Source organism: Meles meles, chromosome 7 (genome assembly GCF_922984935.1).
Source record: "Meles meles chromosome 7, mMelMel3.1 paternal haplotype, whole genome shotgun sequence".
NCBI classification, from domain to species: Eukaryota; Metazoa; Chordata; class Mammalia; order Carnivora; family Mustelidae; genus Meles; species Meles meles.
Window position 1 is genome coordinate 130210048 of NC_060072.1, and position 24968 is coordinate 130235015.

At 36.1% G+C, this 24968-nt stretch overlaps 1 protein-coding gene across 2 annotated transcripts in view; it reads left to right on the forward strand.

Moving 5' to 3' along the window:
* The window catches only part of PLXDC2 (plexin domain containing 2), a 470012-nt gene that overhangs the window by 413691 nt on the left and 31353 nt on the right, over positions 1–24968 (forward strand). For both annotated transcript variants that reach the window (XM_046011960.1, XM_046011961.1), the window contains exon 13: positions 2967–3127. In XM_046011960.1, coding sequence (XP_045867916.1) covers positions 2967–3127 — 161 coding nt within the window. The remainder of the gene's footprint in view (positions 1–2966; positions 3128–24968) is intronic.

The following is a 24968-nucleotide window of genomic DNA, read 5'->3' on the forward strand; positions in this document are numbered from 1 at the left end:
CACTCTTTTCTTTTTTGTTATCTTAGGGATTCTCTCTTTGACTTTGATTTTCAAAATTTTGGTCATAATGAATCTCGGTGTGGGTTTTTTTGAGTTCATCTGACTGGAGTTCCTTGAGCTTCTTGGATGTTTATATTCATGTCTTTTATCAAATCTGGGGAGTTTGGGGCCACTATTTCTTAAAATATTCTCTCTGCCCCCTCTCTGTCCCTCCTTTCTGGACTCCTGCAGTGTGCATGTTGATCTACTCGATGGCCCCTCAACTCTTTTTCTTTCTGTCCCTCAAAGTCAGTGATTTCCACTGTCCTGTCTTCCAAGTCCACTGGTTCTTTGTTCTGCCTGCTCCATTCTGCCTTTGAATCCCTCTGGTGAATTTTTCATTTCAGTTACTGTATATGTTCAGCTCCAGAAATTATTTCTGCTTTTTTTAGTTTTCTATCTCTGTGTTGATATTTCATTTTGTTCACACATTGTTTTCTTGACTCTCTCCCCATCTTCTTTTGGTTCTTTGAGCATCTTCAAGACAATTATTTTAAACTCTGTTATACTGCTGTCAGTTCTTTTTCAGGAACGGTTTCTGTTGTTTTTTTTTTTCCTTTGAGTGAACCATACTTTCTTGTTTCTTTCCGTGTTTTGTGAATTTTGCTAAAAACTGGACATTTGAATCTAATAATGTGGTAACTCTGGAAATCAGATTCTCCCCCTCCCCTTCCCCATAGCTTGCTGCTTTTTGACATTATTTTTGTTTATTGTTGATTGTCTTATATGTTGTTATTGTTGTTGCAGACTGTCTCTAGCTGAGGATCAGCCTGAGGTGTGATCTTAATGTCTTTTCAGGTCTTTTCTGAGTCATTTCCTAGGCATGTGCCCTCACTGCCTCATTTTCCCCCATACATGCAGTTGTTTTTGAATGTCCTAGTCTTTACTGTCTAGCTCCCAAAAGTGGAAAAAGAGAAAAATGAAGTGGAGGAGGGTGAAGAGAGCCCTGGCTTTCTAAATCCCTTGGAAATTACTTCAGCCAAAGGGGGAAGGGTTTGCAACAATGGAGGAAGGTACAAGAAACCAATGGCTACATCTTTGTGCCTCTGTGATGAGAAGCACCAGTGGTCAGAACACAGATCCCTGATCTCTGGAGGACAGGGTGCTTTTTGCCTGCCCTGGTTCCTGCATGCTACTTCAGGAACACATGTGCAGCTGCCTGCCACATGACTGAGGGGTGGAGGATGGGTAGCCACTACTGTGCTAAGAGCTGAAACTGAAATTAACCACAGTTTGCTGTCTAAGCCTTTCTCCTGAAAGTTGCAAGGCTTTGATAGAGTCCAGAGTGCCAAGATAGTTGTCAGACACATTCTGCCAGTGGACTTATTGTCGACAAAGGGAGACAGAACCCTGATATTCATACTCTTCCTTCTTCCCAAAATCCTCTCTGTGAGTGAATTTTTATATAATGAATTACTGTTTAAATTGTATTTTCTTTCAACAATGAATTTTAGTTATGTAAGGGAAAGCTTTAGGATATTGAGGTTTATTAGATTTGGAGAAGAATTACCAAACACCTACCAAGGGTCTCAAGCAGATAATAAACAAACAATAACAACAAAAATTTAAAGGGTGGACAGGAAGAACAGGGAAGTCATGTTTCTTTGCTTTATCTGGAATTCTCTTACTTCACGTTGACCACACATTCTGAGAGGGAGTCATGTTTGCTTTTTATTAGCAAAAAAATCTAAAATAAGAGAAATAAATCAGTTCTTACTAAATGAGGTTCAATAGACAAAAATAATGTTTAAAACAAAGATGCAAATTAGTAATGAAAAGATTAGGAATCTAGGGGCACCTGGGTTAGTGGGTTAAAGCCTCTGCCTTCAGCTCAGGTCATGATCCCAGGATGCTGGGATCGAGCCCCGCATTAGGCTCTCTGCTCAGCAGGGAGCAGGGAGTATGCTTCCTCCTCTCTCTCTGCCTCTCTGCCTACTTGTGATCTCTGCCTGTCAAATAAATAATAAATTTAAAAATCTTAAATAAAAAGATTAGGAATCTACTGCTGTAGAACTATTATGAATATTAAGCAGTTTTTCTAATGGTTCAAAATAATCAGTCATAGTATGCACATAAACACTTACCTGCTACATATAATTTAAGATCTTTAAATACCTGAGTAGTCATCAAAGATTGCAGAATTTTAGAACAAGAGAAAACTTTAGAGATTAGCTTTATTTGGTTGACTGACTTTGGGTTGGTAATTATTACTTTAGAAATTTAATTTCTTTCTTCTGATTCTGTGAAAATGGGTGTTACAGTGGAAAACATCTCAGTAAGTCAGACCAAATGATATTGGTTTGTGGCATAGTGGAATATTTTGATAGTCTGTGTGTTCTCTTGAGATGGTGATAAAACTATCTGAGGGTCATTTAGCGTCCATCTGTTACTCTTTTAAAGAGCATTTCAGTTTAAAAAAGATTTTGAAAATTAGCTTTTGAACTCATGCACAGACTTTCTGAAAATGCACAGACTTTCTAGCCCATCAAAAGAAGCATTAAACTCTGCAGTATAAAATTTCCAGAAGAAGATGAGAGAGGAACGTTCAAACAGTAATCAATTTTTCCATAGGTAGAAGTGGCAGTGGTTTAATGAGAAAAATCAAAGTTAAATTTATTATATAGTTAATTAGAGTTTTAGATTTTCCACAGTACTTTTAGAATAAAGGCTGTTAATTTTGTTTATTGAACTATAAATTAAAACACAGCTATAAATGTATTTTTAATCATGAATAGCATGGATTTTTCATTGCCCAAATAAAGAACATCAGACTTCTAAAACTGGTGTCACAGAAAGGAAAAGTTGTACAGAAAGTAAAAGAAAAAGTTCTAATGGTATTTTATTGAAACTATAAACACCTCCTCTAATGAAAATGCAAACCTGAAAGCACACACATGAACGTTTTGACAGCTGTGCTGTTCTTTCAGCTTCTACAGATGACAGCGCAGCCGAGAAGAAAGGGGGCACCCTTCATGCCGGCCTCGTTGTTGGAATTCTCATCCTGGTCCTCATTATAGTAGCAGCCATTCTTGTGACCGTCTATATGTATCACCATCCAACGTCAGCAGCCAGCATTTTCTTTATTGAGGTAAGTGTCGGGCATGACACATGAAATCCAAGCTGGTTGATGAACTCTGTGTATTTGCTAACACCACCTGTATTTAATACGCAGCACCTGACCTCTGCATTTTGCAGTCGGGAGCAGACAGGTTTCACACATGCGTGCACACACACGCATATTGATAGATTGCTTTCATGTGATAAGTTCACTGATCTCAGGAGCTTTTAAAGAAATAAGCTAAACTATCTTGCCTCTCACAGATCTGAAGAGAAATAGAAACCATAATGTTTTTGCCCTGTTAGACCTGCTGCTCACCTGATCGTAGAAGGAAATTCAGCAGGTACTGGAGGCTGCAGGACTTGGCTTGGATGTATTGATCAGTAAATACTAATTGAGTATTGGCTGGATTCATAATACAATATGGTGGACGTGCAGTCAACCGTTTAGGAAAAATAGAGCTTTCACTACAAAATAGCAATAAGATGTAGCAGGTGTGACAAAAAGATAACAGTGTGTGCCATCACCATTTTGTGTAATGTGTGTATATTTATATGTTTATATGTGAACGTGCCTGCACATGTGGGCGCGCGCACACACACACACACACACGCATGCACTCAGCCACAGAGAGAGCACTGTGCTGAACTGGGGTTCTCTTTTCATGTACAAAATGTAGACTTCGTGCCAGTTCCCAAGAACAATCAGGGAGGAAGACCAGGGGCTGTGCTAAAGGATCCAAAGCCAAGCCTTGATGTCCAAAAGGCCTGAAATTAGGATGCTGGGAGGGCACTGGATAAAGTTCATGTCCCATTCCATGCCCTGGCCAGTTGGAATTCCTGGGACCATCATGTGTGCAGCTTTCATTCCAACATCTTCATAGGGCTACTGCTCTTCCAACCCCAAAGAAATAGTAAGGCAATGGAGGAAATCTTCCCTCCCTAGAGTTTCAAAACTATAAATCTGAAATCTTTTCCAATTCATTAGGTGACGTACAGAAAGGTGGATTAGAATTTTGTTCACTTGTTGAATGAGAAATTATCATAAATTTTAAACTACAGAATTACTTTTGTTCCCTCTAAGAGGGAGAGATGAGAGCTAATCAATTAAATAATTGCTCAAAAGTCCTATATGGTTCTCAGCTATCTGTAGACTAAAATGCAGTCTCCTTAGGTTGGCATTCAAGGCCTTGGCAGTCTAGGTCTTGTCGATCATTTTGATCTTTATCCCATACATCTTCCCCCTGGAGATGACAATACCACCAAATTTCCCTTTTTACTTTTCTCTGTACACGCTCCAAATTTTCCATGCCATCAAGACTTTGTTTACTGTTTCCTCCGCCAACAAAGCCTCTCTTGCTATCCCAGTTCTTGAATTCAGGATCTGAACACCTTCGATGCCATGTGTCCCATAAGCTTCCCTGAACCATCTCTGTCTGGACAGCTGGACATGATCTCTCTTCCTCCTCTGAAATTCTATCCGTTATAATTCATCCATGTCTTTCTATGGCATTTACCTTTCTGTTTCACATTGGAATTAACTATGAACCTGATTCATTCCTCTCCTACTGACTTAAAAGTTCCTTAAGATTTGGATTAAACAACAAAGCTTCCTTCAGATAAGAGGTACTCTATCAATATTTTCTGGGGAAAAAAGCCTTTGAGATTTCCAGCTTCCATTAAAATTTCACATGTGTATTCTGGAAATGACATCCTCATTTAAAATCAAAATAATTGTGAAATTATCAAGCATTTCATTTAGTTGGAAAGCTGTTTTTTAAGTTTTGCTAAGTTGCTTCCTTTCATGGAAGAAAGTAGGAAACTTCCCTGGGTCAGGAATGCATTCCTCAAACAGTTGACAAGTGACAAGCTGCAAGGCTTCAGTGACTAAGCAGACATCAGGCTCCTGCTATAACCCCTTACTTATTGAAGCCTTTAATGCACCATGCAGTCTATTTTCTGACACTGTAAAAATGAAGACACTGAAATATCTGATGATGATGGAATTGGCCATTTGCACCGTGCAGAGGACCCAGTTTGCATCGGTGCATAGCAATCCCTGTGGGAATACAAAGTGAGACTGAACAATAGTGAAAGTTTCCTATTTTTGTGTTTGTTTCTTGTTTTTTGTGGGTTGTAGGGGTTTTTTTGGCATTCATCTCAGAGATAGTTTTGTTCTGTGCCCTCATAACACAAAGGAAGACACTGACGCTCAGAGTGGTGGAATGGTTTCTCCAAGGTCAAAGAGCAACAGTTGTAGAAAGATTTCTCTTTTTCTTTCTACACTCAAGTAAACAGAATCATTCTACAGGTTCCTGAGCTTTTCTTCCCTTTGCCTTTTTCCTTCCCATTGGATCGACAGCCAATTTCTACATAAATCACTTCCTCCTTGACACCCTGCTTGCTATCCCCATGTAGCTCACAGTGGCTAGTCAGCAGGTGATTTTTGAAGATGATAATCTTAGCTTTACTATTATTAAAGCTGACCCAGGTTGACAAATTCAAAACACAGACCCGTCATGACTTCACAGTAACTGACATGCTAGACCCAGGAATTTGAAGGTTTTGAATTACGAGTTAAATTAGAGTCATTGGTGCATAAAAAGATTGAATTTACCAATATTATGTAAATTGCTTTTCATGTGCCTCATTATACTGCTGTCTGCTTTTTAAGTGAAATTGATGTGCTTTCTCCTATTATGAAAACAATACCTGTTCATTATAGAAAATTTGCAGAAATGTAAAGAAGAAAAAGTAGAGTCAGCTTTTAGGGCCAACATGTGGAAACAATCACTATTACTATTTTAATTTATTTTCTACCGGAATTTTTGTATGCAGAATTTGATGTTTGCCCAGTTAGTTAACTGTGATTTCACCAATATGCAAACTGTTATTTTTTTTTAAATAACATTTTTTTTCATTTGTAAACATGATTTTGATGGCTGTATACTATTCCATTCAGTGTTTAGTCAGTAGCTTTTATTGATTGCCTCTTATGCTGTCAGGTGGTATTCAGAAAGTACTAATATTTCCTAGAAGTAGAAAAAAGTCAATATATATATTGACTATATATTAGGTTCCTATTGCTGCTGTAACAAATTACCACAAACCTAGGAGCTTAAAACTATACATACTTATTATCTTACAGGTTTAGAGGTCAGAAGTCCAGATTTAGTCTCACTGGTGTAATTAGTCTCACTGGAGGTCAGAAGTGTAGAATTAGTCAAGGTGTCAGCAAGCCTGGTTCCTTCTAGAGATTTCAGGAGAAGTTGTTTACTGTTTTCAGCTGCTAGAGGTTGCATGCATTCCTTGACTCCTGGCCCTTCTAATCATCCCAAACTCTGCTTCTGCCATCATATCTGCTAACAACTCTAAATCCCTTTGCCTCCTTCTTGCAAGACCCCTTGTGATTACATTGGGCTCATTTGGACAATCCAGGATAATCTCCCCATCTCAAAGTCCTTGATTTAATCCCATCTACAAAGTTCATTTTCCTGTAGAAGGTAGCATTGGCAGATTTTAGCTATTCGGACACACATATCTTTGGAAGGTTATCATTCTGCCAACAACAAACTGCATCAAATGTGAGATGTGTTACACTCTACCCGTTAAACTGTGACAGGCCCTTGACCATAATATACATTCCAATTTTGTGATATTAAAATGTTACCCAGTGTGTATCTTGTCTGTTTTTCATAATGAAATTCAGATTGCATCGAATGCTTATAGGACTTAGTTCCTGTGCTACACTGTGTATACTGTGATGAAATGTAATGACTTTGCCCTTGAGTGGATAGACCAGAGTTTATGCAACCAATCTCATATTATGGAGCACTGGGGCTCTTCCTTTTTCTTATTGTGTTATTTTTGCTATTATATTTAGCCCTGTTATAACAGTAATGATGGTAATAGTGAATACTTACTGAGTTCACCTAGTGGAAGTGATTTATACTTACTACCTCATTTAATCCTCACAAAGACCCTACGATAAATAAAGATTATCTTTTTATTTCATATCATAGATGATGAAACTGAGACACAACATATAAGTAACTTGCTCAACATCATGAATTTAGCCTAGTGGTGGAGTCAGAATTTGAGCCCTGGCTCTCCAGAGACCATATCCTCAACCACTGGGCCATGCTGCCTCTCTTGTGTTTCTCTCTCTCTCTCTTTCTTGTGTTTTCTTCTCTCATGTTTCCTCGGGTGCTGTGTAAAAATATAGGAGGATATAGATTATGTCCTTAGAATAGATTCTTAAAAGTAAAATCAAAAGGCAATAAGCCATTTAATGGCACTGAAATATTGCCAAAGATCATTGTCTGGATTTGTATACCAATTTGTGTAGCTGTTGTTGCTCTTGTCTCCTTTTAGTGAAGGGAATGACAATGGCTGTTATCTGTGTTTTGTTCTTGCAGAAAATATATACCAGTTATTGTGCATTTTATGGAAACAAACCCTCTCCCTCATACAAAGTATTTAAATGGGCTTTATCTTTTTTTTTTTAAGATTTTATTTATTTATTGAGAGAGAGAGAGCATGAGGGGAGGGGCAGAGGGAAAAGAGAAAAGCAGACTCCTCTCTAAGCAGGGAGCCTGACATGGAGCTCCATCCCAGGACCCTGGAATCATGTCCTGAGCCAAGGGCAGATGCTTAACTGATGGAGCCACCCAGGTGACCCTGGGCTTTAGCTTCTAAACATCATATTTAATAGGGGGGAAAATGGGATAAAATGGGAATTAAAATCTAGCAATACATCCTTATGTGGAATACTAAGTGAATGTGACAAAAGGCAATAAAATTAACTAAAATGAAGGGAAAACTACACAAAGTCAAGAAGTCCTTGTGATAAAGCAGATCAGCACCTTGTATATTGTGCAATTAAACAATTAAATTGTTCATATCCTATGTCATCATATACAGGGTCATGTGTAAGAGTTTCATTCTCCTAAGACATTCCGTCTTTACTCAGTCTAGCAGACTAGTCTATTTTTCCTGAACTTATCTTCTATTCCTCCATCATCCTCTTCACATTTTATGCTAAATATTTTCTTTAACTTTTTACTAGATGACTTTCATTTTGTGTTTACCTGACATTTCTCACAAATTTTCAAAAATACACCAGATTTTGACCAAAATCCATCATATGACACAAGAATGACTAATGTACTTTAAAATATTTTTAAAAATTAAGTTTATTGGGAGGTGGGATTGGGAGAGGGGGAGGGGGCTATGGACATTGGGGAGGGTAAGTGCTATCGTGAGTGCTATGAAGTGTGTAAACCTGGCGATTCACAGACCTGTACCCCTGGGGATAAAAATACATTATATGTTTATTAAAAAAAAAAAAATTTGGAAGGGGAGGCGAACCATAAGTGACTATGGACTCTGAAAAACAACCTGAGGGTTTTGAAGGGTCAGGGGTGGGAGGTTGGGGGAACAGGTGGTGGGTAATGGGGAGGGCACATTTTGCATGGAGCACTGGGTGTTGTGCAAAAAGAATGAATACTGTTACACTGAAAAAATAAATAAAATGGGAAAAAAAAAGAAAAAAATAAAAATTAAGTTTATTATCTTGAAACAAAATAGCAGAGAACAAATATTCAAATAATCACATGCACTTTAATTTTTAATAGATTTTAATAAAACTACTGTCTCTTTGGAAGAATTAAATATGCCTTAGATTCTACATTAGTGTTTGCTGAACATTTCTAGGCATAGATTCTGTGATTTATAATAAATTTCATTGTTGCGTGAATATGGGTTACAGAGATAAATGTTTACACTGTTACTTAAACATATCACAATTTAAGATTTTTAACTAAGATGCGTAAAATTTAATCTAGCTGAAGGTCAAGAAAATAATATTCTACAGTAGTAATCACATGAAAAAGAATCCCCACGAAAGAATTCTATGTGGACTATAAACAAATTGCTTTAGACTAGTAATCTTAATGAAATTCTTTCTTAATGAAAGAATTTACGTTGAATACTGCCCTTGATTTTTCTTAGTCTTTTAAACAATGGCTAATATTTAGACATTTATGTCCAGATTTGACTGTTCTCTATTAATAAAAATGAAGATAAATGGATAAGACCCTAATGATAAAGGTGATTGATATCTTGGAAAGTAGATTCTATGAGTAAAATATTAAAGTTTTTTTTATAAAGCAAAAACTAAGAATACTACATCATGCTGCTGATGCTGTAAAGTACTACTGAACACACCCTCACGGAGAAAGCAATCCGAACAAAGGGCTCATTTAAAGATGTTAGGGAAGAAAGCAAAAATTATAGGCATAATGCCTCTCACGAGGACACTAAGATAATGCAGAGCAATGAGGCTTACCTTTATATAGAATATAATTCTTATCCTGAGGATTAGAGAAAAGACAGGTACAGAACTGAGCTGTCAGTGTGGTAACCACTAGCCCTAAGTGGCAATTGAGCACTTGAAATGTGTCTGAAGCACCTGGGTGGCTCAGTGGGTTAAAGCCTCTGCCTTCGGCTCAGGTCATGATCCCAGCGTCCTGGGATCAAGCCCCACATGAGGCTCTCTGCTCAGCAGGGAGCCTGCCTCCGCCCCCTCTCTGTGCTTGCCTCTCTGCCTACTTGTGATTTATGTCTGTCAAATAAATAAATAAAATCTTAAAAAAAAAAAGAAAAAAGTAATGTGACTAGTTTGGACTGAGGTGCATATAAAATACCCACCAGATTTGAAGTTTATGAGAAAACAATGTATAAGAGCTCATTAATAATTTCTATATTAATTACATGTTAAAATGAAAATATCTTGGGGATATTGGGTTAACTAAAATATATTATTAAAATTGACTTGGGGGGTGGTCCAAGATAGCAGCACAGGAGGATCTTGAACTCACCTCCTCCCACGGACACCCTGAACCTGTAGAACAATTCCCTATGAAAAGGACCTGGAAGACTGTGGAACAGCTCCTTCACAACAAATTATAAAAGCACCATATGGAGACAGGTAGACAGAAAAGCCATGCTTACCAAAAGCCCCACCCCCAACATGGCAACTTACAGTCAGGAGAGATCTCACAAATCCAGAACTTCTTTAGGAGCTAGGGGTTTCTGCCCCATATCAGGCACCCTAACCCTTGAGACCTGCACCATAAAGATGAATTCCTAAAACATCGGTCTTTGAAAACCAATGGGGCTGTCATCCAGGAGACCTAAAAATCTACAGGGAACTAACATACTGATCTTAAAAGGCTCATGCCCAGACTCATCACTCCAGGGCCCACCACAGAAGCAGCAATTTGAAAATCACCTAACTATATGTGAAGGAGATTCATTTGCCCATCTGAAAGCATTGAAGGAGCTTTTGGGACTCTCTCCAGAAATGGTAATGCTGGTAAGCACCATTTTTGCACTCTCTCAGTACCTTGTTGGTGCTGGTAGGGGCACACAGTCCCTGCACTGCCTCACTCCTCTTCAAAAGCCAGAAGGCATGCCCCAGCCCCTCCCACTGCCTTGCTAAAGCCAGTGGGCATCCCCAAGCCCTACACTTTCTTGCGGCCCCACTAAAGCCAGTAGGCATGCCCGACCCTTGCACTCTCCCACAAAGCCTCAGTAAATGACTGGAAAAATCATGAGTATGTGAAGATTAAACAACATCTACTGAAAAACCAAGGGGGCAGTGGAGAAATCAAAGAAGAAATTTTAAAAAAATTGAGACAAAAGAAAATGGAAGGACAACATACTAAAATCTATGGGATACAGCAAAGCAGTTCTAAGAGGGAATTCTAAGTTCACAGTAAATCAAACCTAACTCAAAAAAACAAGAAAAATCTCAAACAGTGCACCTTTACACCTAAAGGAACTAGAAAAAGAAAAACCAACAGAGCCCAAAGTTAGTAGAACGGAAGAAATAACAACAGCACAAATATGAAGTAGAGACTAAAAAGACAGAAGGAAAGATTAGTAAGCTGGTACTTTGAAAAGATAAATGGATTTGACAAACCTTTAGCTAGACTTACCAAGAAAAGAGAGCTCAAATAAATCAGAAATAAAAGAGAAGTTACAACTGATACCACAGAAATAAAAGGGATGATAAGACACTGCTATGAACAATTATATACCAGCTTAGAAGTGTGGATAAATTCCTAGAAGCATACAATCCTCAAAGACTGAATCATGAAGAAATACACAAACTGAATAGACTAATTACTAGTTAAGAAGATTGAATCAGTAATCAAAAATCTTACTACAAACCAAATTTCAGGTTAAGACAATTTTACTGGTAAATTCTACTAAATATTTTAAGAAGACTTAATACATATCCTTCTTAAACTCTTGCAAAAAATTAAAGAGAGGGAATGCTTCCAAACTCATTTACAAAGCTAGGATTACCGTGATACTAGAAGCAGACAAAGACACCACAAAAAAGGAAAATCCTCGGCCAATACTCCAGTGAATATTGATGCAAAAAATCCTCAACAACATATTAGCAAACCAGATTCAACAATACATTAAAGCAATCATACACCATGATGAGGTAGAATTTGTTCCAGAGATATAAGGATGGTCCAGCATTTGCAAATCAATCAACATTATACACTACATTAAACAAAATGAGGGAAAAAATCATACCATCTCAAGAGATGCAGAAAAAGTATTTGACCAAATTCAACATCTGTTTATGATAAAAACTCTCCAAAAAAGTGGCTATAAAGGGAACATACATCAACATAATAAAGGCCATATATGACAAGCCCATAGTTAACATCATATTCAACATGGAAAGCTAAAAGCTTTTCATCTAAGACCAGGAACAAGAGAAGGATGCCCATTCTTGCCACATTTATTCAATATAGTATCAAAAATCCTAGCCAGGGACACCTGGGTGGCTCAGTGGGTTAAAGCCTCTGCCTTCAGCTCAGGTCATGATCCCAGGGTCCTGGGATCGAGCCCCACATCGGGCTCTCTGCTCCGCGGGGAGCCTGCTTCCCCCTCTCTCTCCGCCTAGTTGTGATTTCTCTCTGTCAAATAAATAAAATATTAAAAAAAAAATCCTAGCCAGAGCAATTAGACAAGAAAAAGAAATAAGAGGCATACATATTGGAAAGGAAGAAGTAAAATGGTCACTAGTTGTGGATGACATGATCTTATACATAGAAAACCCTAAAGATTCCACCAAAAAACTGTTAGAATAAACAAATTCAGTAAAGTTGTAGGACAAATAATCAATACACAAATATATGTTGTGCTTGTATACACTAACCACAAACTCTCAGAAAAGGAAATTAAGAAGACAATCCCATTTACAATTGCATCAAAAATAATAAGAAGACAATCCCATTTACAATTGCATCAAAAATAATAAAATTCCTAAGAAAAAATTAACCAATGAGATGAAATACCTATATGCTAATGATTATAAGATACTGATGAAAAAAATTAAAGACACAAATAAATGGACAGATACTCTACACTCATGGATTAAGAGAATAAATTATAGTAAAGAGTCCATATCACTCAAAACAATCTAGAGATTCAATGCAATCCCTATGCAATATCAATTCTCCAGCATTTTTTACAGAAATAAAACAAACAATCCCAAAATTCGTATGGGATAGCAAAAGACCCTGAATAGTGAAAACAATCTTGAGAGAGAAGAACAAAGCTGAAGGCATCATGTTCCTGGTTTGAAATAATGATATTACATAGCTATAGCAATCAAACACTATGTTATTGATATAAAAACCAACACCAAAGGAATAGAATAGAGAGCCCAGAAAAGTTAAACTCATGCATATGTAGTCAATTAATTTACATCGAAAGAGGCAAAAATACATAATAGTGAAAGGACAGTCTCTTCAGTAAATGGTATTGAGAAAACTGGACACCCACATACAAAAGAATGAAACTAGACTGCTATCTTACAATGCACAAAAAATTAACTCAAAATATGGACTTGAATGTAAGACCTAAAACCAAAAAACTTCTAGAAGAAGACAGGTGGTAAGCTCCTTGACATCAGTTGTGGTGATGATTTTTTGAAACTGACCCCAAAAACAAAGGCAATAAAAGCAAAAATAAACAAGTGAAACTACATCAAACTAAAAAGCAGAAGCATACCAAAGGAAGCCATCAACAAAATGAAAAGACAACCTATTGTGAGTGGGAGAAAATATTTACAGATCATATATCCACTAAGGGGTTAATATCCAAAATATATAAAGAGCTTATATACTTCAATAGCAAAACAAAAACAAATAGTCTGATTAATAGTGAATAGAGATTTTCCCAAAGAAACCATGTAGATAACCAAGAGGCACAGGAAAAGATGCTCATTGTCACTAATTAGGGAACAATGAGATATCACCTCACACTTGCCAGAATGGGTATTATCAAAAAGACAAGAAATAACAGATATTGGCCAGGATGTGGAAAAAAGAGGACACTTGTGTGCTGTTGCTGGGAATGTAAATTGGTGCAGCCACTGTGCAAAATAATACGGAGTTTCCTCAAAAAAATTTCCCTCAAAAAATCAAAAAATTAAAACCAAAAAATTAAAAATTGAAATACCATATTATCTAGCAATTCTGCTTCTGGGTATTTATCCAAAGAAAATGAAAAGACTCATTTGAAAAGATATACACATCCCTACATTCATTGCAGCATCATTTCTAATAACCAAGGTATGGAAATAGGTTAATGTAAGAGTCCACTGATGAATGAATAGATAAGGAGGAATTGTGTGTGTGTGTGTATGTGTGTATGTATGTATATACACATATACATATATATGCACAATAGAATACTACTCAACTATAAAAAAAGGTTAAAATCTTGCCATTTGTGATAACATGGTTAGACCTTGAGGTATTAGGCTAAGTGAAATAGATCAGGTAGAGAAAGACAAATTTCCATATGATTTCACTTATATGTAGAATTTAAAAGACAAAATAAATGAACAAACAAAACTCATAGATACAGAGAACAGAAAGGTGGTTGCCAGAGGGGAGGGAAGTTGAGAAGTGGATGAAATGGGTGAAGGGGGTCAAAAGATACAAACTTCCAGTTGGAAAATAAATAAGTCATGGGGATATAATGTACAGCAGGGTGAGTATAGTCAGTAATATTGTCATGTGTGTTTGAAAGTTGCCAGAAGAGTAAATCTTAAAAGTTATTATCACAAAAGTTAAAATTTTGTAACTTTGTATGATTTCAGACAGTAACTAGACTTACTATGATCATTTAACAATAAACACAAATATTGAATCATTATATAATACACTTCAAACTAATACAATGGTATTTGTCATTTATACCTCAATTAAAATTAATTTCACTTAGTTATACTTTTTAACGTGGCTACAAATAGTTCTAACATTATGTATGTGGCGAAGAGTAATTTCTATTGGACAATGCTGGCTTTAGAGAAAACCTTGCAGAAAGAAGAGCAGATTGGAAAGTCTGATTCTCTCCACATTTTTTGAAAATAAAAAACCAAGTAATCTTTAGCACTGGGGAGAGGAAATTGGAAGCTTGAGGAGGGAGATGCTGACAAAGCTATTTGATAAGTTGTCCATTCATTCAAATTCATTGATCTCCTATTAGGTGCCAAGTACCTAAGTTACAGAGATAAACAAAAAGAGACAGTCTTTGCCCTCATGAAGCTTACATTCTACTGGCTAAAGAGATTATAAACATATTTTAATCAAGGTGTGGATTTCAAATTGAATGTTGAGTTTTACAGAAGAGGCAACCCTCTACCTTTGCCCCTCCCCCATGCTCACCTGTTCTCTCTCTCTCTCCTTTTTCTCTAAAAAATGAAATCTTGCGGGCACCTGTGTGGCTCAGTGAGTTAAGCCTCTGTCTTCAGTTCAGGTCATGATCTCAGGGTCCTGGGATCGAGCCTTGGGTCGGGCTCTCTGCTCAGCAGGGAACCTGCTTCCCCCCTCTCTCTGCCAGCCTCTCTGCCTACTTGTAATCTCTCTCTCTGTCAAATAAATAAATGAAATCTTGTTAAAAAAAATTTTTTTTGACCCAACTTGCCACCAAAGTTAACATTCTGAAAGATGATTCTTATCACTTCACCCCAGTTGCATAGCTCTCAATACTATAAAATCCATAGCAATCAAAACCACCAAAATCATCTGTTCCTGGAACCTAAGTGGAAAGTGTCCTTTCTACACCTTTATTACAGTCAAGCTCAGTGTAGAAATAGAAACCCAGGAGAGTGAAATAGTGTGCTGGGGTCACCTGAAGTCTAGTTTCAGAGCTGAGACTTGATCCCAGGACTCCTTGTCCTGGGCTGCAGGCTGTACCGCCTACAGCAGCAATATAACAATGGTCTTTTAAGCAGTTTGCCACTCAAGGGATTCCCCATCCCAACAAATATTTGTGCATAACAAGGACCAGTGGAGAATATGATTAAAGGAAGACAGGCAGCTGTGGCCCTCAACTTTTCCTGGCAATCGATAGTGCCTCCAGGAAAGAAGCCAGAGGACAGGAGCCAGGCAAGGATTCAAAGGCTGCTGCTGGGGAGGAAAAAAGTGTTTACTCAGAGTTTGGCATCTTGCTTTGCAGCTGCTAGATGCATAACCCTTGGGAATCGGGAAGACATGATCCATTGAATAATCTATATAATAAATAGATGGTTTCATAGACTCATGAGTCTTTTTTTATCTGGAAGTCCCATGTTTTTTATAATTAAGTTTTACCTACAAGGTATTCCTTAATCTTATTCAGTCTTAAAGGAAACTAAAAAATGTTTCATTGAAACAAAATACTTCTCATTTTCATTTTTCAGTGGAGGCAGAAGAGGCTTTCACTTTTGATGAGTAGCTGGGAGGAAAGAAAACTTAAGATGGTTTGATGCTCTCATTAAAAAGCTGCCTTATTAAATGGCATATTTCCAGAAAAAAAATAGCAAAATGTGGGGGGAAATCAGTGAAAGTCGTTTGTTTGTTTTGTTTTTTTTTTAAAGATTTATTTATGTTAGAGAGAGAACCATGATGGGAGGGGCAGAAGGAGCAGGAGAGAGAATCTCAAGTAGACTCCATGCAGAGCAAGGAGCCAGAAGTGGGGCTCGATCTTAAGACCCTGAGATCATGACCTGAGCTGAACCCAGCAGTCAGACACTTAACTGACTGTGCCACCCAGACGCCACTGAAACTGGTTTGCTTTAAAAAAAAAAAAGAAAAGAAAAGAAAAATTAGGCAGTGTTAGTAGTCTGTGGTTTTCTTTTCTCACTTTCTGTTCTAAAACACTGAAATTTTCTTCATGTGTCTCACTGAATGTTCTTGAGATATTAGTTCAAATTCATGGTGATTCCCTTGTATAATTCGTCACCAAAATAAAGATTTTTTTAATAGCTGTCCATCTATAATTTAATCTAATGGGTAACATTTTAACTTAAATTCCTAAAACTAAAATAGCATTTCTAATTTAGTGAAATATTTTCTTCCCTTCACTGGGAAGAATTATTTTAAAAAAAACTGAATAAAATGTTTTCTACTGCCCTGAATTCTCTGCTCAAATTCCTTCTTAATTACCATTCCCTAAGTTATTTCAAATGGTGCAGAAGGCCATGAAATAAATCATATATGTGTATATATTTATTTTTACATATAAAATCTCCACAGGGAAGCTATTAATATATGAAAGTATGAAATTAATAAATAAATTAAAACCTGCAGAGCTAAAATTCAGATGGGTAGCTATAAACCTAAATTATGTCATTTTGGGTACTTGATATATGTATTAGGTAATCTAATCCTCTCCTTCTGTTACCTCTTTAAAAGAAGATTACTCTACTTACAGTACCAACTGTTGAGTAATTTCTTCCTTGTGACTTTGGTAACTGTTCTTTGTTAAAATAAATACTTAAATCTTTTCAAATTCTGGAGGCTGAAAATAGAAATTTTAAATTTAGCAATAATTATTGCTTCACAATAATAATGAATTTATTCAATTATAAGATTTTCCCCATCAATTCCACAAAGTATATATTTTTTCTGACTAAAATACAAAATTAAATTACATAGGTTGATTATTATAACATGCTTTGGTATATAAATAATACAGGAATGATTTGTGATTGTAAGAAAATTAAAATTTCAAATTTGAGTTAGGACATTAAAAATATTTAGAATCTAGGGAATACAAATGTAAAGAATTGTATTCATTTTAAATAATAGAAATAATCATGTTCTTTGTTATTCTATTAGAAGTGATTAGCCAAAGGTAATTATAATTTGCAAATGAGTTAATTATTTTGCTCTAACAAACTTTCTTAACATAAATGAAATAATTTTTAATTTAAAAGAACTTTCCTTACATCCCATAATAAGAGAATATAGAGTCAGAATAATTCTATTTCTACCTTCTCTACTCTCAGTTAATTACAATATTTATATGTTAATGAGAAAGCCAATCATCTGTTAAAAAAGACACATTTTTTAGTGAACACTGAATCTGCCAAGTATTATCCTTGGCACAAACTTTGAAAGAGAAATGATATTTGTTTTATTAAAAGGAGAAAACTTTTTCTTCTATAACAAAAATAAATTTGTGATCATTATTCAAATCTCCATGCAACATAAACTACTAGGGTTTTAGTTAGGGCTAATCTCCTAATTGTGTATCAGAGTTTTTTGTTTTATATTTAGATTTAAGTCACATATCATTTTTTTCCTTGTTTTTCAAGTTTTCCTTGCTGTTGACCTTGAAATATCTGTGATTCATTAGCTTGTAATTGGACTTGAATCTTGAATATGTACAAGTTTAAAATGGAGACTGTTTGATGTAGCATGAGGTTAAGTAAAGAACAATGAATTATAATGAAAAGGAGTCTCAAAATTTATCATTTATAGTATGTGGCTGTCGATCTAAAAAGGCATGTTGTATGAAAAGCAGGCTGACGTCTCACCAAACATGGTAGACTTCATTCTGCACCTTATACTTGTAGAGGATCATGGTCAGCCTAAAATGTGTTCAGAGGAGATGGAAGGATAATATTAAGGACTTGAAATTCATGCCAGGAATGAATGGAGGAAAGAGAAGTTCTAGCAGAGAAAGTGGAGAAAGAGAAGCATTCCAGCTCGCCACCAGTATTAATAAGCTGTTCTGTAAATGACATATCTGATTTATTCTTAGTGGTTCTGGAGGATGGATATGGAGATAGTTGGGAAGAAGCTATGAATATAGAAGTACAGACTCAATATAAACACCTTCTAATAATCTCAGGTACTCAGAAAATGTACTCAAAGGCTCCTGAGTGATGAGCTGTGCACCACCACATATATTTAAGGATTCAAGAATGCCCTTTGTTGAGGATTTACTAGAGGGGATCCAAGTATTTGTATAAGTGGTTAAGCTAGAATGAATTTAAAATTCATTCTGTCCTTGTAAGTAAGGGATGTTCTGGCTTCCACCCCCCAAAATTGCATACATTTCAGTACAAAAATAGCAAAGTAAACTAAAAGGTGTGATGGTGGATACTTACAGTTTCTGAAGACATCTCATTTTTTGAGTCACCCAATGTGAAAAAGTAAGATACATACCCACACAATAAGACCATAGTTCTTCAGTTCAGGGAATGTAACTCTTTATGAAGTAATACTTGTGGGGGGGAACCCATCAACTTTTCATCTTTTAAGGGAGTTCATGCCTTAGATTTTATGTTCCTGTCACTACAGGACAAGCAATTCATAGGTTTGTCTTTAAAAGTCTGCATAAAAACAAAGGAATTTGTCAGAAAAGTAACAGCTTTTGTCTTAAACAGCTCTTTCCCAGTAAGGGGTTACTTGAAACAGAAGAAAGTAACAAAGAGCCAGAGATCCAAAGTGCTATTCTTTGCTTTCTCTGATAGTCCTCTTTGCAAACACATTTCTTAAATTTTACCAAGAAGAGAAGTTGACAGTTAAATATGTATGCTTTCTTTCAATAGGTAGGAAAAGCAAAGCATACTTGACATTTTCTACTTATAAATCAATCCTTTTGTGTTTTCCTGTGTCCCTCTTTTTCTGCAGACTAAGATTATTCTGAGAGCTTTTAGTATAATGTGTGAGCTCCCAGCCACTCAAAATCACTTCTGTTGTTCCTTCCCTTCCCTCTCGCATTCTGCCAAGCAGCCTAAGGGAGTTTTTCGATATTCACATTCAAAAAACTTTCTGAAATTTAAATTGGCATTTTTCACATTCCTATTTTATTTGAATCTGTGATCATTTGTATCTTTATGTTAAATCACTGCTGATGGACAAAATGCCTTTTTCTTCTTACCCATTCTCTTAGCTAGAGCAAACACAGACTTCAAGTTGAAAGCCCCCTGTTTCCATAAATAAATAAGTTGAGTCGAATTCCAGACAGGTGCAGATTTGCTTCCCTGACATAGAACAGAGGGTAAATCCATACTCTGGATCAGGAGAAGCTAGGAGGAGACTAAGCAGCTACTTAGTTAGCTCTTTTCCACCATGTATCTCCATTTAAGGAAATATATAATATCTCCTTTTGATCTCCAAGTAATAAAGAGACAGATAAATCTCTGCCTTGCCTTGCTCCCTTTACGAACCTACAATATTTATATATTTATTCATTTATTCATTTATTCATCTCAACCCATAGTACAATTGCTTATGTTTTATCTTCTTTTTCAATGAAAAGTAGGTATAATACTAAAAATTCTCAGTAATATTTTCACTCAAATCAATTTGGTAACAGATTTTTGTAGCAATAAATGATGCAATTTAATAGTAAATGCAAAAAGACTCCTTTAGATATCAAAAGTTAGTACTAATGGAACTTTCTAGGAAATTGTAATGGTGGTGGGAACATAAATTTTTTTCTTTTGAAATATCCAGATAAAAACAAAACAAACTGGATATCAAAACCAAAAACCTGGGGCGCCTGGGTGGCTCAGTGGGTTAAGCCGCTGCTTTCGGCTCAGGTCATGATCCCAGGGTCCTGGGATGGAGCCCCATATCCGGCTCTCTGCTCGGCGGGGAGCCTGCTTCCTCCTCTCTCTCTCTCTCTGCCTGCTTCTCTGCCTACTTGTGACCTCCGTCAAATAAATAAATAAAATCTTTAAAAAAAAAACAAAACAAAAAACCTGTGGACAGCATTTACAATAGGAAATAAGAAACCACCAATATCCACAGATCTGAATGTTGTCAGTATCTATGTGAGAGAAGGCAAAAGGTGAGAAAACAAGTTGCCCAGCACACCTGGGTATATAGCCATTAGACACTGACTGGAAAATACAGCAAGTGAATGTAAGGACAGTAGCAGAAAACGGGAAGGGCATGGGCCAACTCAAGCTGCAGGTGAGTACAAGTGACATGTGTAAGAGTTTCTAAAGGGGCTAGAGTCCAAGGAACTCTCAGCCCTGACTTGCCAGGGTCATCTTCCATGATCGTGCCCACACTAGGAGAAAACTCTGGGGGTGGAATCAAAATAGAGTAGGATAAGGACAACAGACATTTTAAAAAATAATAATAATAATAAAGAGGTTCACATAAAAGTTGGAGAAGGAAATGATCAGGAAATTTCAGAAAGCAAACCCCATCACATGTTTTTAACACCATTGAAGAGAAACAGAAGAGGGAACTCCGAAACTATAAGTGTTACTTGAACCGGCCCACTTTCTAAAAGGTTAGGAAACTAAATTCACATAAAAATGAGCAAAAACAGATTTTGGAGGTAGAAATTCAGTGCAAAGTGCTATAATTTAAAAAGAACAAAGAACAGAATAATATTCTTATAGACAATGAAAGCACATAAAAAAGACATGCTTTAGAAATCTAATAAAAATTCTAAAGTACTATTTCAAAATGCAGTAGAAAGCATTAAGAAAATAATGCAAAATGGAAAAGAATATCCCAAATTGGTACTAAAGAAACTTAGAAAAACCGTGGTGAGCACCAAAAAATCATTTTGGGAAACAAGGGGAAAACACTAGAATAACATGAAGAGCAAACACACACAATTCTTAATGACTAAGGAGAAGTAAGAGGTTAAAAGAGAGAAATCTTTTTTAGTTGAAAAGAGTTAAAGAAGGAGATAAAAAAAAATTGAGAGTGTCAATGGAGACAAAGAGTCTGTAAAGCATCAAAAAGTGTTTATTTTGGGGTCATAGGGGTTGCAATCCAGAAGACAGAATTGACCTAAATCAAAAGTGTGCTCCAAATTGAATTGCAGACAGTGCAGGCTTATAAAAGCAAAAACTGCAAGGTTACATAACTTGTTTTGAAAGAATTATGATTGGTGCTGGCAGAGTTTAAACTGATTATCTAATACAGGATTGGCTATTTAGCTAACAAGTGTTACATTATCTCTATTTCAGTCCAAAGTAGAAGGATGTGTTCCAGGAGGTGGTCAGTTTGCAATTGACAAAAGTCAAAAGTTCATGATGTTCCAGGAATTGCAAACAAGAGATGTACATAGGCCCTACTTCCTCAGTATCTTTTCAACTCTATGAGTGATCTCTTATCAATGCTTACTTCATTTTGGATCTTCTCTCACAAGAGAGAATGACAAATATTGGAGATTTGTAAAGAAGATCCAACATGTGAATAATAGGAATCCCTAAGGAAGAAAATCAAAGCAGTCAATCAATCAGTACCACAAACTGTAATTTTTTACAAACTTCTTGAATTTTAAAAAAGTCCAAGTGTTGAAAGAACTCACTAGGTACCTGAGATGACTGACCAAAAAACCACCACTATTAAGATTTACTCTAGTAAAATCAGTGATTTTTTTTTTAAAGATTTTATTTATTCATTTGACAGACAGAGATCACAAGTAGGCAGAGAGGCAGACAGAGAGAGAGAGAGGAGGAAGCAGGCTCCCTGCTGAGCAGAGAGCCCGATGTGGGGCTCGATCCCAGGACCCTGAGATCATGACCTGAGCCAAAGGCAGAGGCTTAATCCACTGAGCCACCCAGGTGCCCCGAATTTTTTTTTTAAAGAAAGAAAATCCTTTGTGCCCTTAGACAAGTGGAACATCTGATTTATAAAGGAATAGTAATTAGATCATTATCAACTTTGTGTGTGAGAGGAAAGTGGGATAAAAATATTAAAGCAAAGACTGCATAGACCAAGGTTTTTATAACCAATAAAACCAACCGTCAAGTATAAAGGGCACTATAAACTATTATCAACATGCAAGAACTCTGGCAATATTGTTTTTATGAGCCCTTCCTGAGAAAGCTAGAGAACTTTAGGTAAACATAATGACCACAGATATATCAAACAAGAACTGGTAAACTCAGTTCAGCCTTCTGGCACCACTCAGAATACATCTGGAGACTTCCCGCATGTGGCTGCTCCTTGTGCATTTGAAGGTGGCCATCGCTATAACACACACTTCATTGTTTCAGCTGGCTTCATCTGTCAACAAGCATTTTGGAAATCTTTACAAAATGTATTTTTCTGCATGTCATTCTATTTATTTTTTTTAATGCAATTGCTAATATACCAGTAAGATAATGTTGTATCAATTATACCTCAGTTAAAAAGTAAATGCAATTGCTAGTTTTTATATGCACATTATAATTTATGTTATATGTATATGTTATTTAATAATGTGCATAATTATATGTGCACACTCAAAGCTCCCCTTTATTGAGTGTTAAAATATAATAATGTTAAAAGTAATAATACTAGATATCATTTTTTTATTGTTTCTTTAGATCTGGCATATATTATACTAAGTGTATTATATTTATAAATCTCTGAGCCTCATATAAACCATTAAAATGAGGTGAGTATGTATAGTGCAGATAACTTACTATTCACCATAATTCATGTTCCCAAATGGTAAGTAATTACACAATTTAAGATTAATTTTCCTATTCTGTCTTATATTAGAGTATGGCTATGACCAACAGAAAGTGGTTTGTGCCATTTTTAAGTCAAAGCTTTTATTAATTTTACACTCTTCTTCCTGTTTCATCATTGGATACACATAATCCATAGGGAATTGAGAAGTAAAATGAGTGGATGGATTGCCTGTCTATAAGAACAATTGTCTTGGATTATTAGGTGAGCAAGAAAATGATTTCAAATTAGTAAGCCATTTTAAAAAAATTAAAAGAAGGAGTATTAATAGGGAAAATAATTAAATTTAAAATCTTTATATTTTATATAATATATATTATGTGTATATATATATACTTTATATATATTGTATAATATATGTTTGTACTTTATATATATTATATAAAATATAAAACCATGTAAGAAATTCATTAGAACAATGAAAAAATCTGGGAAAATCACTGAGCTGGGTGTGTTCTGACAAATAATAAAGTTGCATTAGAATTTGCTTAGAAAACAAAGGAGCTAGATGGATTAAAAACATTGAGGGTGTTGAACAAATCCAAATCAAAAGAAAACTGAGATCATAAAACCACTGAGGTTGTTGAACAAATCCAAATGTAAAAGAAATGAAATTGTTAGGGGAGAAACCATATTGACAGAAAGTTATATAAGAAAGATATTCTTTATCAAAAATTAGAGGAGCATGGAAGGGGAAAGGAAAAATAAAATATTTTAAAAACTAAACATTTTTTTGGATTTAAAGTTTTATTAACCAGCTGTAAAATCTATTTAATAGAATATATTTGGATAATTGGAAAATTTAGTATGTATCTATTCCTTCTCTCCTCCCTTCCTTTCTTCCTCCCTCCCTCCTTCCCTCCCTCCCTTTTTTAAAAGCAAGAGTGCAGAAGTGGGGTAGAGATGGGTAAAGGGAGAGGAAGAGAATCTTTTTTTTTTTTTAAGATTTTATTTATTTATCTGACAGAAAGAGAGAGATCACAAGTAGGCAGAGAGGCAGGCAGAGAGAGAGGGAGAAGCAGGCTCCCTGCTGAGCAGAGAGCCCAATGTGGGGCTCAATCCCAGGGCTCCATCCCAGGGCTCAATCCCAGGACCCTGAGACCATGACGTGAGCCGAAGACAGAGGCTTAACCCACTGAGCCACCCAGGCACCCCAAGGAGGAGACTCTTAAGCAAGCTCCATGCTCAGCACCGAGCCCAACTCAGGGCTCAATTTCATAACCATGAGGTTATGACCTTAGCTGAAATCAAGAGTCGGATACTTCACTGACTGAGCCACCCAGGTGCCCCAGTATATTTCTGTTTTTCAAATGAAATGATTTCTGGTATTTCAGTGGAACAAATCAGTAACCAGAGATTGAGATTTAAAGTTCTTTTCTATTAACTCTGGTTAATAGGTAGAACTGACCAGTCACTCCTTTCAGGGGACTGACTATAACACAAAATCAGATTTTTCTCGTTGTATTATTTTATTTTACTTCTTGTGGAACTTTAATAACGATGTGGGAGCTCCAGGGGACAGTATATTTGTCTTATTTATTGTTTTTGTCCCAAAGGAGAAACACAATGCTTAGTAAATATTTGCTGAATAAGTAGTCTCATCTAAAATAAACCAAGTGGAACTTCAATAAACAGAATCATGAAATGATAGAAAGTTGAAAGTAGCAGGAAACTTAAGGAAAAATCAAATGCACAAAAGTCAAGTTCACAATTATTTGCAATCATATGTCTCACCTAAAGAGAAATTAAACTCCATTTTCCTGGAAAACACACTTTTAGGCTTTGAAAATATGAGCAGATTTTTATATTGCAACTTTGATGTTATAAGATTCGACAAATTCAGACATTTTTAGGGCAAATCTTATTGGAATATTTTAGTTGAATCATTCACAATATGTTTTAAATGCATAAAATAACATCATTGATAAAAAAAAATCGTCCTTTTTAAAAAGTATTGACACATATTTACCAGGGGTTAAGACAGACTGGAAGCTGTATGCTCATACTAAGCAGAGAACCCGTGTTAGTTGGCTTTCTCATTTTATACGTGAAGACATGGAT